The sequence below is a fragment of the Pseudophryne corroboree genome, chromosome 5 (genome assembly GCF_028390025.1).
Source record: "Pseudophryne corroboree isolate aPseCor3 chromosome 5, aPseCor3.hap2, whole genome shotgun sequence".
In the NCBI taxonomy this organism is placed as follows: domain Eukaryota; kingdom Metazoa; phylum Chordata; class Amphibia; order Anura; family Myobatrachidae; genus Pseudophryne; species Pseudophryne corroboree.
The window spans coordinates 446,309,857-446,326,222 of NC_086448.1; the positions used below are offsets into that span (position 1 = coordinate 446,309,857).

Genomic DNA, 16,366 nt, shown 5'->3' on the forward strand with positions numbered 1-16,366 from the left:
GCGTACAGACAGCGGCGCGCACAGCAGCACTACCAGCAGCACTCCCCCTCCCTCGGCACAGCAGGTACTGGGGGCATATGTGGCACTGTGGGGGGCATTTATCTGGCACTGTGGGGAGCATTCATTTATCTGGCACTGTGGGGGGCTTTCATTTATCTGGCACTACGGGGTGGGGCATTTATCTGTGCACTGTGAGGGGGCATTAATGTATCTGGCACTGTGGGGGCATTTCTGGCACTGTGGGGGCATATCTGCGCTGTGGGGGCATTTCTGTATCTGGCACTGTGGGGGCATTTCTGTATCTGGCACTGTGGGGGCATTTATGTATCTGGCACTGTGGGGGTATATCTGCACTGTGGGGGCACTTATTTATCTAACACTGTGGGGGCATTTTTATATCTGGCACTGTGGGGACATATCTGGCACTGTGTGGGCATTTTTATATCTGGCACTGTGGGGGCACTTATGTATCTGGCACTGTGGGGGCATTTATGTATCTGGCACTGTGGGGGGCATATCTGCACTGTGGGGGCATTTATGTATCTGGCACTTTGGGGGCATTTATGTATCTGAACTGTGGGTGCATATCTGGCACTGTGTGGCCATTTATGTAGCTGGCACTGCTGGGGGGCATGTCACGTGTAGCTGGCACTGCTGGGGGGCATGTCACGTGTAGCTGGCACTGCTGGGGGGCATGTCACGTGTAGCTGGCACTGCTGGGGGGCATGTCACGTGTAGCTGGCACTGCTGGGGAGCATGTCACGTGTAGCTGGCACTGCTGGGGGCATGTCACGTGTAGCTGGCACTGCTGGGGGGCATGTCATGTAGTGTTCCCGCTAGGCGTCTGTGGCTAGGCAATGTGTCTCAGTGCTCTCCCTGGTGCAATGTGTCTCAGTGCTGTGCCTGGCGCAAAGTGTATAGGAGGTTCTACCTGGTGCAGTGTGTATTAGCTGCACTACTGTGTGGTGTAATGCAAATTGCCACTATTATGTGGCCACGTACCTTCCCCACGAAGTAACTCCCCTTAATTTTTGCTGCGCGCCTTCGGCGCGCACTGTCCATGCTTTGACATATAGGTATGGGAACAACAAGCAGTATGTACATCATTTTGCCCTCCTAACTTAAAAATGTGCCCTCCCTGTGATCAGCGCCATGCCCTAAAAAGTGAACACTATCATGTGTAGCTGGCACTGCTGCGGGGCATGTCATGTGTAGCTGGCACTGCTGCGGGGCATGTCATGTGTAGCTGGCACTGCTGCGGGGCATGTCATGTGTAGCTGGCACTGCTGGGGGGCATGTCATGTCTATCTGGCACTGCACATTATGTGTATCTGGCACTATACTGGAGACATTGTGTGTAAGGAACACTACTGTGGCTATATGTAAGGCTGCTAATTGTGTGAAAATATATTTATAGTTTGATGATATGAAGTTACGAGGCCACGCCCACTTTTCAAGAGGCCACACCCACTTTTCCGGGAGCGCGCGCGCCGAAGGCGCGCGCATGGGGGGGGGGCGCTTTAACATTTTCTCGCTCAGGGTGCTAGTAGGCCTGGAGCCGGCCCTGCCCCTGAGGCCTCAGAGGATGCTATCCAAAGGGTACTGGACGCAGTTAATGCCAGCGAAAGCAGGTTAGCTGACAAAATCACCCAAATCCAATCCAATCTTTCTTTAATCCATCAGGATCTACAACGTGTTAGAGAGAGAGTGGGGGAGGCGGAAACTAGTGATGTGCACCGGACATTTTTCGGGTTTTGTGTTTTGGTTTTGGATTCGGTTCCGCGGCCGTGTTTTGGATTCGGACGCGTTTTGGCAAAACCTCCCTGAAAATTTTTTATCGGATTCGGGTGTGTTTTGGATTCGTTTTTTTTTTACAAAAAACCCTCAAAAACAGCTTAAATCTTAGAATTTGGGGGTCATTTTGATCCCATAGTATTATTAACCTCAATAACCATAATTTCCACTCATTTTCAGTCTATTCTGAACACCTCACAATATTATTTTTAGTCCTAAAATTTGCACCGAGGTCGCTGGATGGCTAAGCTAAGCGACCCAAGTGGCCGACACAAACACCTGGCCCATCTAGGAGTGGCACTGCAGTGTCAGGCAGGATGTCACTTCAAAAAAATTGTCCCCAAACAGCACATGATGCAAAGAAAAAAAGAGCCGCACCAAGGTCGCTGGATGGCTAAGCTTAGCGACCCAAGTGGCCGACACAAACACCTGGCCCATCTGGGAGTGGCACTGCAGTGTCAGGCAGGATGGCACTTAAAAAAAATTGCCCCCAAACAGCACATGATGCAAAGAAAAAAAGAGGCGCACCAAGGTGGCTGTGTGACTAAGCTAAGCGACACAAGTGGCCGACACAAACACCTGGCCCATCTAGGAGTGGCACTGCAGTGTCAGGCAGGATGGCACTTCAAAAAAAATTGTCCCCAAACAGCACATGATGCAAAGAAAAAAAGAGGCGCACCAAGGTCGCTGTGTGACTAAGCTAAGCGACACAAGTGGCCGACACAAACACCTGGCCCATCTAGGAGTGGCACTGCAGTGTCAGGCAGGATGGCACTTCAAAAAAATTGTCCCCAAACAGCACATGATGCAAAGAAAAAAAGAGGTGCACCAAGGTCGCTGGATGGCTAAGCTTAGCGACCCAAGTGGCCGACACAAACACCTGGCCCATCTGGGAGTGGCACTGCAGTGTCAGGCAGGATGGCACTTCAAAAAAATTGTCCCCAAACAGCACATGATGCAAAGAAAAAAAGAGGCGCACCAAGGTCGCTGTGTGACTAAGCTAAGCGACACAAGTGGCCGACACAAACACCTGGCCCATCTAGGAGTGGCACTGCAGTGTCAGGCAGGATGGCACTTCAAAAAAATAGTCCCCAAACAGCACATGATGCAAAGAAAAATGAACTAAAAAAGAGGTGCAAGATGGAATTGTCCTTGGGCCCTCCCACCCACCCTTATGTTGTATAAACAGGACATGCACACTTTAACAAACCCATAATTTCAGCGACAGGGTCTGCCACACGACTGTGACTGAAATGACGGGTTGGTTTGGGCCCCCACCAAAAAAAGAAGCAATCAATCTCTCCTTGCACAAACTGGCTCTACAGAGGCAAGATGTCCACCTCATCATCATCCTCCGATTCCTCACCCCTTTCACTGTGTACATCCCCCTCCTCACAGATTATTAATTCGTCCCCACTGGAATCCACCATCTCAGGTCCCTGTGTACTTTCTGGAGGCAATTGCTGCTGGTGAATGTCTCCACGGAGGAATTGATTATAATTAATTTTGATGAACATCATCTTCTCCACATTTTCTGGAAGTAACCTCATACGCCGATTGCTGACAAGGTGAGCGTCTGCACTAAACACTCTTTCGGAGTACACACTGGAGGGAGGGCAACTTAGGTAGAATAAAGCCAGTTTGTGCAAGGGCCTCCAAATTGCCTCTTTTTCCTGCCAGTATACGTACGGACTGTCTGACGTGCCTACTTGGATGCGGTCACTCATATTATCCTCCACCATTCTTTCAATGGTGAGAGAATCATATGCAGTGACAGTAGACGACATGTCAGTAATCGTTGGCAGGTCCTTCAGTCCGTACCAGATGTCAGCACTCGCTCCAGACTGCCCTGCATCACCGCCAGCGGGTGGGCTCGGAATTCTTAGCCTTTTCCTCGCACCCCCAGTTGCGGGAGAATGTGAAGGAGGATATGTTGACGGGTCACGTTCCGCTTCACTTGACAATTTTCTCACCAGCAGGTCTTTGAACCTCTGCAGACTTGTGTCTGCCGGAAAGAGAGATACAACATATGTTTTAAATCTAGGATCGAGCACGGTGGCCAATAGTGTAGTGTAGTGCTCTGATTTCAACAGATTGACCACCCGTGAATCCTGATTAAGCGAATTAAGGGCTCCATCCACAAGTCCCACATGCCTAGCGGAATCGCTCTGTTTTAGCTCCTCCTTCAATGTCTCCAGCTTCTTCTGCAAAAGCCTGATGAGGGGAATGACCTGACTCAGGCTGGCAGTGTCTGGACTGACTTCACGTGTGGCAAGTTCAAAGGGTTGCAGAACCTTGCACAACGTTGAAATCATTCTCCACTGCGCTTGAGTCAGGTGCATTCCCCCTCCTTTGCCTATATCGTGGGCAGATGTATAGGTTTGAATGGCCTTTTGCTGCTCCTCCATCCTCTGAAGCATATAGAGGGTTGAATTCCACCTCGTTACCACCTCTTGCTTCAGATGATTGCAGGGCAGGTTCAGGAATGTTTGGTGGTGCTCCAGTCTTCGGCACGCGGTGGCTGAATGCCGAAAGTGGCCCGCAATTCTTCGGGCCACCGACAGCATCTCTTGCACGCCCCTGTCGTTTTTTAAATAATTCTGCACCACCAAATTCAATGGCCTACAGCAGTGGCCTACTGTACCGTACTGCTATATATTATATACTGGTGGTCAGCAAACTGTGCAAAATTGAAATGCACCACAGGTATGGATGGATAGTATACTTGACGACACAGAGGTAGGTAGAGCAGTGGCCTACTGTACCATACTGCTATATATTATATACTGGTGGTCAGCAAACTGTGCAAAAATGAAATGCACCACAGGTATGGATGGATAGTATACTTGACGACACAGAGGTAGGTACAGCAGTGGCCTTCTGTACCGTACTGCTATATATTATATACTGGTGGTCAGCAAAATTATGCACTGTACTCCTACTATATACCGTCTACAATGCAGCACAGATATGGAGTGTTTTTCACTCGTGGGGTCCCCAGTCCCCACAATAAAGCAGCACACTGAGCACAGATATGGAGTGTTTTTCAGGCAGACAACGTATACTGGTGGTCACTGTCAGCAAAACTCTGCACTGTACTCCTGCTATATATACAGCTTCTCCCCAGTCCCCACAATTAAGCAGTGTGAGCACAGATATATGCAGCACACTGAGCACAGATATGGAGCGTTTTTCAGGCAGACAACGTATACTGGTGGTCACTGTCAGCAAAACTCTGCACTGTACTCCTCCTATATAATATACTGGTGGTCCCCAGTCCCCACAATAAAGCAGTGTGAGCACAGATATATGCAGCACACTGAGCACAGATATGGAGTGTTTTTCAGGCAGACAACGTATACTGGTGGTCACTGTCAGCAAAACTCTGCACTGTACTCCTCCTATATAATACTGCTGGTCCCCAGTACCCACAGTAAAGCAGTGTGAGCACAGATATGGAGCGTTTTTCAGGCAGACAACGTATACTGGTGGTCACTGGTCAGCAAAACTCTGCACTGTACTCCTCCTATATAATACTGCTGGTCCCCAGTCCCCACAATAAAGCAGTGTGAGCACAGATATATGCAGCACACTGAGCACAGATATGGAGTGTTTTTCAGGCAGACAACGTATAATACTGGTAATAATCACTGGTCAGCAAAACTCTGCACTGTACTCCTCCTATATAATACAGCTGCTCCCCAGTCCCCACAATTAAGCAGTGTGAGCACAGATATATGCAGCACACTGAGCACAGATAAGGAGCGTTTTTTTCAGGCAGAAAACGGATAAAACTGGTGGTCACTGATCAGCAAAACTCTGCACTGTACTCCTCCTATATTATACAGCTGCTCCCCAGTCCTCCCCACAATTAAGCAATAAAGCACAATCAATCAAGTTCAACAATAAACGGAGAGGACGCCAGCCACGTCCTCTCCCTAACATTTCCAATGCACGAGTGAAAATGGCGGCGACGCCATTCTCGAATCTCGCGAGAATCCGACAGCGGGATGATGACGGTCGGGCGCGCTCGGGTTAACCGAGCCATACGGGAGAATCCGAGTATGCCTCGGACCCGTATAAAATGGGTGAAGTTCGGGTGGGTTCGGTTTCCGAGGAACCGAACCCGCTCATCACTAGCGGAAACCCGCATTTCTACTGTTAAGGATACTGTGGCTCCACTTGGACGACGCACCACTACCCTTGAATCCCAGATGACGGAGGTGCAGAAAAAGTTAACCGACATGGAGGGGCGTCTGAGGAGGCATAACATTCGGTTTGTGGGCTTGCCTGAAAAGGAAGAGGCTGCTGCACCTGAGCAGTTTTTGGAGAAGTGGCTTACAGATTTCTTTGGAACAGATCCTTTTACGTCACACTTCGCGGTGGAACGAGCACATAGAATCCCAATGCGGCCACTACCGCCAGGGGCTCCCCCCCGCACATTTATAGCTAATTTCCTTCACTTCAAAGATCGGTACATGGTTCTTACCCTGGCACGCACCAGAGGCCTGCTTAAATGGAATGGCACTCGGATCTCGGTTTTCCCTGATTTTGCGGTCGATACTTAGAAGGAGAAAGCCCAGTTTCTTCCAATTAAGAGACGTCTCCGGGAACTCAATCTCCCTTATGCTATGCCTTTTCCCTCAAAGCTGCGGGTGGTCGCAGGAGGGGAGACAAAATTCTTCTTAACCCCACGGGAAGCGGCGACGTGGCTTGACCGGCAGTTCCCGGCAGGGTGCGCTCTGGCAAATGACTGATTGATACTGCCGCCCGATAACTGGGCTACGATTTACGTTTTCAAGCATATACGTATACAGCTGTTGTATTGATGTTTATTGATTATTTGATTCTCTCCTTCTAGGGGGGACGCTATAACCTGTATTGGCAGTATGCTAAATGTTGCACTTGATATTGGGCCCCCGTGTTGTGGGGATGGGTGCTTATTTGGCCCTGGGGGAGTTAGGCAGTGGTGGGGGAGCGATGCCTGCCTTTCGCCACTGTATTTTTTGTCCTCTTTACTAGTTTTTTAGTTGTTGGGAGGGTTTTTAGGGATTAGGTATGCCAAAATTCGGGCCGGTATACAGGGTCGGGGGTTGTGTGGTGGGGAAGGGAGGATTAAGTGTGTTAATGTTTTTTAAGCATTGCTGTTGCGATATGTTTAGAGTAATCTTTTTCATTCGGTTACTTTTCTATTTCTTTCAAATAGCTTCACTGTTTTGGGCACATCTAGCACTTGGTGCTACTATCTATTTTGGCATCACTTAGTCTAAAAATTTTGTCCTGGAATGTGCGGGGCCTTAATGATAAAATTAAAAGGGCCTTAGTGATTAGGCAAATTAAGCAGTGCTCCGCAGATGTTATGTGTCTTATGGAGACGCACCTGGAGGGAGCCAAAGTTTTATCTCTTAAAAGACCATGGATTGGGTGGTTATACCACTCCTCATACCTCCCATTCCAGAGGCGTCTCCATCCTGATTCGCAGATCTGTCCCATTTGTTTTGGGCCAGGTCCAATTGGATAGTGGGGAAGATATATTTTTCTTAAATGTCAGATAAATTCCATGTCTTTATTATTGTTGGCTATCTATATTCCTCCACCGTACTCCCCGGAGATACTACGTAAGGATGCTGATTTTATGTCCCTTTACCCCAACATTCCCACTGTTTGCATTGGGGACTTTAATAATGTCATGGATCTAAGTGTGGATAGGTTCAGCACCACTACTACTGTGCCTCATCCACGTCCGGGCAGGGCCGGATTAAGCCTTGGGGATGCCCGGGGCACTTAAGACAAGGGGGCCCCCCGGTAGAAGTTGGGGGATGTATATTAGATTGTGCATACCTCCCAACATATCCCATTTCAGGAGCAACAAAATGCTCTCTACCTGGACTTCCCACTTAATATATGATTGATGTCACGTGTGCATTTTGTTCCTCCTGGAATGGGTGGGAGGTATAGATTGTGTATATAAAATTTATACCAAAGGTGTACACTAGTATTAAAGTAATAGTTTAAGAATGACTGGGTACTGTTTTATACAGTAGCTCCACCTAAATGAAAGAAAACTATTTTATCAAATTTTCTTGTAGTGGAACAAAGACAACTTAAACAACTTTAAAATGCACATAGAAAAACAAAATAATTTATCTTGTCACATGCAAGTATAGCTCAGCCTCTGTACTACTTACACACTGGGACAGGACTTAAGAAGAAACTCTGTGTGTCTCTATCTCTAGACCCAAATGGTTTAATTGCATAATAGATTACACAGGACTCAGACACCCAGGCAGGGAGGAGGAGAAGCTGGGATCCCTGTGTCACTTACAGCTTTCTCCCCCTCCTATCTCTCCTCTGGTCAGAAAGCTCCCTCGGTAGCTCATGAAACATGATATTCCTGTGTCTCTGCCTGCACTGCATACTGTCCTGCTCACATTATGGCTCTCGCATTAAGAGGGAAAGCTAGTGATATCAGTGTGCTTTGGCCGGGGTCCCCTGACAAAGGGGAGCCCGGGGTACAGTATGCCCTGCATCCCCCCCTTAATCTGGCTATGCGTCCGGGTACATTTGCACTGTTGGTGGAGGGTATGGGTTTGGTGGACGCCTGGAGGGAGCGGCATCCAGCTGCTCACCAGTTCTCCTGTTTCTCCCCTACTTACTCCTCCTTTTCTAGGATTGATATGGCCCTGGTTTCCCCCTGTTTACTTCCTAAAATTGTTGATGTCCAGTATGCAACTAGAGGTGTCTCGGACCACTCACCAGTACCGTTGAATTTTGATACTGGGGGTGCCCGGGGGCAATTGTTTTGGAAATTTAATTCATTCTGGCTCTTACAGATGGGCACTGGCGTGGAGCTTGAGCTTGCATGGCGGGAGTTCCTGGAGCTAAATGAGGGCACTGCTGGTCCGACAATCCTCTGGGACGCATTTAAGGCCTTTATATGTGGCTCTTTAATTAGACGGGTTGCTAATTTAAAAAATGGCTATAAACGCCAAGAAATGGAACTTGAAGCGTCCTGTAGGTCCCTAGAAATCCAATATTTGCATGATGGCTTGGTTTCCTCCAAGGACGCATGGTTGCTTGCGCAGTCCAAATGGAGGAATTGCCTGTCTGATAAAGCCAAATACCGTTTACTGTATGCCCAGCACTCATACTATGCTACAGGCAATAGAACTGGTACTTATTTAGCGGCGACAGATAAATCTTCTAACACTGTCCTTGCGTTAGGCGGGGATGATGGCGTAACATATGTAAAAACCCCGGAAATAGTGGACCAATTTGTTGCTTATTATAAAAGTCTGTATAGTACGAAATTATCGGCTGATTTAACAGAAATAAATGATTATCTTGCTGGTATACCATTGCCCTCGCTCTCTACTGTGGCGGTTGAATTCCTGGATTCCCCTTTGTCATTGACGGAGATTGAAATAGCTATCAAATCGTCTCCTGCTGGCAAGGCACCAGGGCTAGATGGAATTCCTATTGAGCTATATAAGAAGCATATTGACTTTTATGGCCCCAAATTGCTTACTCTTTTCAATGACTTGTTGGAATTGGGTTCGCTGCCGGATTGTTTGACCGAGGCTTTGATAATAGTGCTTTTAAAACCAGATGAGGATCCAGAGCGGGTAGATTCATATAGACCTATCTCGCTACTTTCAACTGATGTTAAGATCTTGGCAAAGATCCTGGCTCTTAGATTAAACTCTGTAATTACCCAAATTATCCACCCAGATCAGACTGGTTTTGTGCCGGGGCGGTCCACTCTAACTAACCTTAGGCGATTGTTCACGCATTTACAGGGCACTCGCGGGGACGCCGACACTTCAGTTGTAGTGTCTCGACGCTACTAAAGCTTTTGATTCAGTGGAGTGGGCGTTCTTGTGGGGGTCTATGGCCCGCTTCGGTATTGGACCACGATTTATACGGTGGGTAAAGCTGCTATGCTACACCCCATCAGCCAGGGTCTCGATAAATGGATTTATTTCCTCTGCATTTCCTCTAGCCAGGGGTACAAGGCAGGGCTGCCTGATATCCCTTATTCTTTTTGCTCTGGCGGTGGAGCCCTTAGCGTGTCTGGTGCGTTCTGACTTGCGGGTGGGGGGAGGTTCCGGGTGGGCCCCACCACGGACAAAATTGCTCTGTACGCGGATGATATTCTGCTGTTTGTATCAGACTATTGCAATACCATGCCACACGTGTTGCATATTATTGACACCTTTGGCGGGTACAGTACTCTGGACTGTCCATTAATTGGGACAAGTCCTGCATACTGCCTTTTCGGGGTGCTTGTCCTGGTGTCTCGCCCGTGGCCCTTCCTCTTCGCTGGATGGACTCATTTAAGTACTTGGGAATCTGGGTCACAAATGATCCTTCTCAATACTTTTCCTTAAACATAAAACCTCATGTGGATTATTTACATTCCCGTATTGTGGTGTGGGGGACTCTATCTCTAACTATAATGGGTAGAATTAATTTAGTGAAAATGGTGGCCCTGCCTAAATTGCTGTATGCGCTGCAACACTCCCCTGTTTATCTCCCATTAAAAACATTTCGGATAATAGATAGTCTTCTGTCCTCTATCGTATGGTCTAACCGCCGGGTCAGAATAAAATTAGACACCCTTACACGCCCACGCGATTCTGGGGGCCTGGTCTTCCCTAAATTCAGCTTATATTATCTAGCGGCACAAATGGTACATATTAGTAAGTGGTTGCATGACTCCGGTAGAGATGAATTGCTCTCCCAAATTCTCTATGCAACAGATCGGAATTGCACCCCAATACAACTACTATTGAGTGACAATATATCGCTACTTAACCTTCCCATTGTCGAACAAGCAATTATGGTATGGAGACAGACGCATAGATTGCTCCAGGGAGAGGGCTGGGATCCAGAAACGCCTTTGGCTTACGCGCATACTTTTAACAAGCTTACCTCGCTACAGATACGGGAGGTTTGGAACCACTGTGGGGTGCAGTCTCTTGGGCAGTTATATCATATGGGTGTGTTTAAATCTTTCCAGCAGTTGCGGGAGGATTATAATATTCCTACCTTCTATTTTTATCAATACCTGCAACTCCGCCATGCTTGTCGGACTCAATTTGCAAATGCTCCCCCGATGCTCCGGGACACCCCAGTCCGGGAACTATTTGTTAATACCCAAAATTGCACTATTTCTATATTCTACTCTGCTCTGCTACGTGCTTATCACGGTGAGGCCCTTCTTTCTCTTAAATTTAAATGGGAATGTGACCTGGGGCCCATTTCTAATGATGTTTGGGAAGCTGTACTGGGTGCCTCTAGACTGGCGACCGCGGCGGTTTGCTACCAACAGGTGCATCTTTTTGTTTTACATAGAGTCTTTATTACTCCTGAGAAGTTGATGAGATTCGGAGGGAGAATGGATTCTAGATGTCCCAAGTGTGCTCTGGATGGAGGCACCTTCTGGCACATGCTTTGGTCCTGTAGGATAGTTAATGTAACCCCTAATGTCACCCCTGGCCTGGTCCGGGTGTTCGTTTTTTTTTTTTTTTTGCCAAGTACGTGGATTATAATAAAAGACCACAGGACACTGGATCAGGTGAGTATAATTTTATTAACGGGTACCCCGGATCGTCGGCGACATTGGAAAGGTGGCAGTCGGCGGGTCAACATAGGTAAGTATGTGTGTGTCGGCATGTATGAAATAAACTTTTACTTTCACGGTGTGCGTGTCCTGTTTTTATTTGGGTATTTTTTCCCCAGTAGAACTACAGGTACCAGCGGGCCCGTTTTTCTCCCGCATGCTGGTACTTGTGGTTCTCCAAGTACCAGCTTGCGGGGGAGGCTTGCTGGGACTTGTAGTACTACTGGAAAAACAATATTCTTTCATTTTTCCAAAGGCTATCAGCCCCCCATCTGCAGCCCTTGGATGGGGGAGACAGCCTCGGGCTTCACCCCTGGCCCTTGGGTGGCTGAAGGGGGGGACCCCTTGATTGAAGGGGTCCCCACTCCTCCAGGGTACCCCGGCCAGGGGTGACTAGTTGCGTATTTAATGCCACGGCCGCAGGGCGCTGTATGAAAGTGACCCCCGGCTGTGCATTATCTACCCAGCTAGTGGAGCCCGATGCTGGTGTAAAAAATACGGGGGACCCCTACTCTTTTTGTCCCCCGTATTTTTTGCACCAGCACCAGGCGCAGAGCCCAGTGCTGGTTTTAAAAATACGGGGGATCCCCTGTCAGTTTTTCCCCCGGATTTTTTTCGAAGAGCCCGAGGCTGGTTATGCTTAGGAGGGGGGAGCCCACGCATTTTTTTTTCTCCAGATTTTTACCATTCCATAAAAAATAAAAAAATAAAAATAATAATATTTTTAAAAATATATAAATAATACTTGTGCCTCCAAAATAGACAAACCAAGTACCTAATCCCTTCTAATATAAATAGATATGCTATTACCAATTAAAAAAACACCAAAAAAAACATGTTTTTTAAAATTTTTATTAGATTCCGCCAGCAAAGTGTGGCGGATTGAAAATGACGAATTTACTGTCTAAAAGCACTGTTGTCGAATTTACAATCTTCAATTGAATATACTTTGGTCGAATTGCCGCATTTGTACCATTGCAGAAATGTCGAATTTGACAAATGTCGAATTTCAAAAAGTCGAATTTGGAAAGTCCATTTTTTTGGCGAAAAGTACTGAATTGCATTGTCGATTTTTTTTTTTTTTTTTTGCGAAAAATGTCCAGTTTTTCAACATTTTCGGGGATTCGACCGTAATTGCATATACCCCTATATGTCCAGGAAAGTTATTACTAAATACTATGCAATATGGGATAGATGGTTGTCATCTCCATATGCTGGGGGCATTCAGGTTGCACTATCTGCGGATGCGACTTTGCCTTCAACATAATCACCCCGGGGTTACCTGTGGAAGTCAGGAAGATGTACTGCTTGCACAACATTGTTATTTACTATATATATTGCCCGAGGTAATACTTCATACATCTAATACGGGGGCACACACTCACAGTGGTTCCGGAATGCTGACATGACCACATACTGTTATTAAAATTCGTTGAGGTCTACTCTTAGGTGGTAACCGAGTGTATTCATGTGCCTATGTACTGTATACTGCTTGATGTAGTTGTCAACAGCAATGCTATAAGTTTTTGTTGTTTTTTTGTCTCTAAACAAAAAAAATTCAATAAATATTGTTGAATTTAAAAAACAAACAAACAGTACCAGTTCATTCAACACTGTTATTACTTTATAGGTCACACAAGAAAACATATGTGGTTATCTAATGTCAGTCATTTAACTTTTTTTTTATAAATGCGGTTTGCCAGATACAGAAGCCAAAGGCCAGAGACGTCGAGGTGCAGTAAAAAGACCAAGCTTAGTACCAGGATCAGCCAATACTGTGTCATCTCCTACTTCACAAATTCCAGTAAGTTTTCATTTACTTATATGCTGTATATCCTACAACAAGAACAAAGTTATTAACCCTTGTACCCCAGCTATAAAATTACAAGTATACCGTATTACAAAAATATTTCCTATGAAAGTGCACAAACCTTGGAATGTGATTTATTTATGTATTGTTAATTTTACAGCCTGCAGGAAAAAAGAATAATGTGCTTTCTAATGAAGCTAGAAAGGAAATGGCAAAGCTAGCTAAAGTTACCAAGGATGAGAGGAGAGCTCAACTGGACGCTAGGCACAAATATTTGATCTCTAAACTGGCGGATGGCCTAGGGATCAGTGATACTGAAGTGGAGGACTTTCTTATTTCTGATGACAAGGTAAGATAATACATTAGTGCCACCTGGTGGTGAATAGGTTGCAATGAATTTTTTTTGTTTTTTTTGTATTTTGGCTTTTTTTTTCTTCTTCAAAAATGTACTTTGATAATGTGCATATTTTAATGTACATTATATACATATTGTAATTTACCTGGTCCCTGAGTTTGACTAAATTATCATAAAAGGTGAATAATTATTTTTACTGATGAATAAAATAACAATTTTAAAATATTACTCTCTTTATAGTTCAGCCTCATAGCTGATTTCTTTGCTGCAAATGGTTCAAAAAAACTGATCTTTTTTTACCAAGAAGTTGCTCAGGTATGCACAAAAATACTTTTATTATGTTTTTTTTTCTTTCTTTGTCTGGTGATATCTCCTTCACTAGAACAATCTTCTGTATCTGTTTTTGTTTTCTAGCCAAGTAAGGCAAATATTCCTATGTGGGTAGAAGGAGCGAATCTAAACACCTCGTATACTCATCTGCAGAAGAAACTTTTCATCACAATGGGCTCTGCCGAGGTAAGTCTCTTTCCGTCCTCTGCCTGTCTGTGGTTTAACCTTGATGCAGGCCCGGGTTGTATTTTAAATATTATAACATGAAATATAAGGGTAGCCTAGCTAATGTTTTGGGTTGCAGCGGCTGCATGTGACGTAACTCAGCCGCCGCGGCCCTCCACGCAAATGGTTCAGCTTGCCTCCATTGTCCAAACCGTGCCCCCCCCCCCCCAATGCCACGACGATGCCCGCAAAACACAATGCCGCCCCTGCCAGGACGGTGTGCGCGCATGGACTGAAGTGTACAATGTAATAAATGCATGTTCACATTTAAGAAGGTCCTACATGAAGAATTACATTGGACTGGCTGAACACGGGTACATTGTTAACAGATAGTCTTGCTATTTCATGGTATCCAGGAGAACCTGGGTAACCATAGCTATAAGCTGGCAAGCTTTATATTTCACAGTAGGGATTTTTTAAGTCCATAATTAAGAATAAAACCATTTAGCAGTTAAATGCTTTAAACTGTGTGTAGCACCATAAAACAAACATTTACTTCTGTTTACAGAAATAGCTGTGTCTCACAATTGCTAAATGTTAAATTATGTAATATTTAACTATATTATTACGTTTAAAGTTTTGGGTTGTTTTTGTTATAATTTTGTTTGAACAATTTCCTACTAGAACAGGAGCATAAAAATATAAAATGTCAATTCAGTAAAATGTTACTTTATGGTAACATGTAGCTTATCACAACTCATTTTATAACAAAATAAACAAAAATGCTGTAATCATGATAAATGTAATGCATAGTAAAGGGAATGGTTATCCTTAAGGGGGCACATGTAGAGTTGAAGGGAAATCATTCATAATTGCCACCTGCATTGCATGCACAGAACCAAGGAGGTAATTCTGAGTTGATCACAGCTGTAAGTTTGTTAGCAATTGGGCAAAACCATGTGCACTGCGGGGGGGGGGGGCTGATATAACATTTGCAGAGAGAGTTCGATCTGGGTGGGTTATTTTGTTTCTGTGCAGGGTAAATACTGGCTGCTTTATTTTTATACTGCAATTTAGATTTCAGTTTAAATACACCCCACCCAAATCTAACTCTCTCTGCACATGTTATATCTGCCCCCCCCCCTGCAGTGCACATGGTTTTGCCCAACTCCTAACAAATTTGCTGCTGCGATCTACTCAGAATTAGGCCCCAAATGCACACACTTGCTCATATATGCTGAGTTTTATACCGCTCTGCAGACAGCACGCCACTATCCTTATTCCTTACTCCTGGTTTCGTAGTCATCATCATTATCAATGCACACTGGAACCAGCCCTAACTTTTGTTTAAATGACACACCTGGAAGCAGGCATATTTAGTCATATGCACAGCTCTGTAAATCTGCAGTTCAGTCATGCTAATGCCCTGTTACCACCCAGTTACACTCCTTCAACCGCAAATGGAAATGCAACTGAGTTACAAATGACTTAACATTGACTATACTCTGATCTGGGGCATGCGATAATTTACAACACGCAAGATACATATTACAAAACTGACTTGGGTTAAAAGCTTATCTACCCCAAAAAGTATAAATTGGCTTACAAAAAGAAACAAAGTTATTTTTGAAAATGTCAAAGCAAGTTGTTACCCTGCTGAAGGCAAAGTTACTATTGTATATAATATTTCTCTTTATATCTCTCATGAAGATGGGTAAAACTTACCTACTTCCTTTTTTGGAGGGGGTGTTTACTTTCCTGCATCAGTTATAAAATTTGGATTGCCCCATAATGCTAAAAAGCTTTCAATTTACAAAGTATTAGCGATCTAAAGACAAAAAGGGGTGCAAAGGTCTATCAAAGTGCTATACTACAGAACATTGACATTGGGATATAGATGTGAGCAAGAGATAATATTTTCCTTTTGCAGCATCAGTGCGATGGTAACAGTGAGAGAATCTGTTGTCACCTTTATTTGCATTCCATGTGCAGTTCTCCACTGTGTAAAATAAATTGAGTTTCCAGTGAGTCTGGGCGATGTTCTAAATGGGGCAGTCATTTAAAAGGCAATCTGGTTTTGTCTTTTATATTATTGACACTTTAAAACATTGACAATTAAACAAGAACCACTTGGCTCATCTATTCTGCCCCTTTTTTTAACTTTATTATTACCTTAAAGCCTATATGATCCTTATTTCTTTGTAAGGATATCTGTATTTCTATCCCAAGCATACTTAAATTGCTACTGTATTACCCTCTGCTACCTCTGATGGGAGGCTATTTCACT

The 16,366-nt window shown here is 45.1% G+C and overlaps 1 protein-coding gene across 1 annotated transcript in view; it reads left to right on the forward strand.

Moving 5' to 3' along the window:
* The window catches only part of LOC134929613 (dynein axonemal heavy chain 5-like), an 837,675-nt gene that overhangs the window by 63,059 nt on the left and 758,250 nt on the right, over positions 1 to 16,366 (forward strand). Inside the window, exons 3-6 of the mRNA XM_063925200.1 lie at positions 13,123 to 13,223; positions 13,390 to 13,578; positions 13,825 to 13,899; positions 13,999 to 14,100. Of these exons, the coding sequence (XP_063781270.1) occupies positions 13,123 to 13,223; positions 13,390 to 13,578; positions 13,825 to 13,899; positions 13,999 to 14,100 (467 nt within the window). The remainder of the gene's footprint in view (positions 1 to 13,122; positions 13,224 to 13,389; positions 13,579 to 13,824; positions 13,900 to 13,998; positions 14,101 to 16,366) is intronic.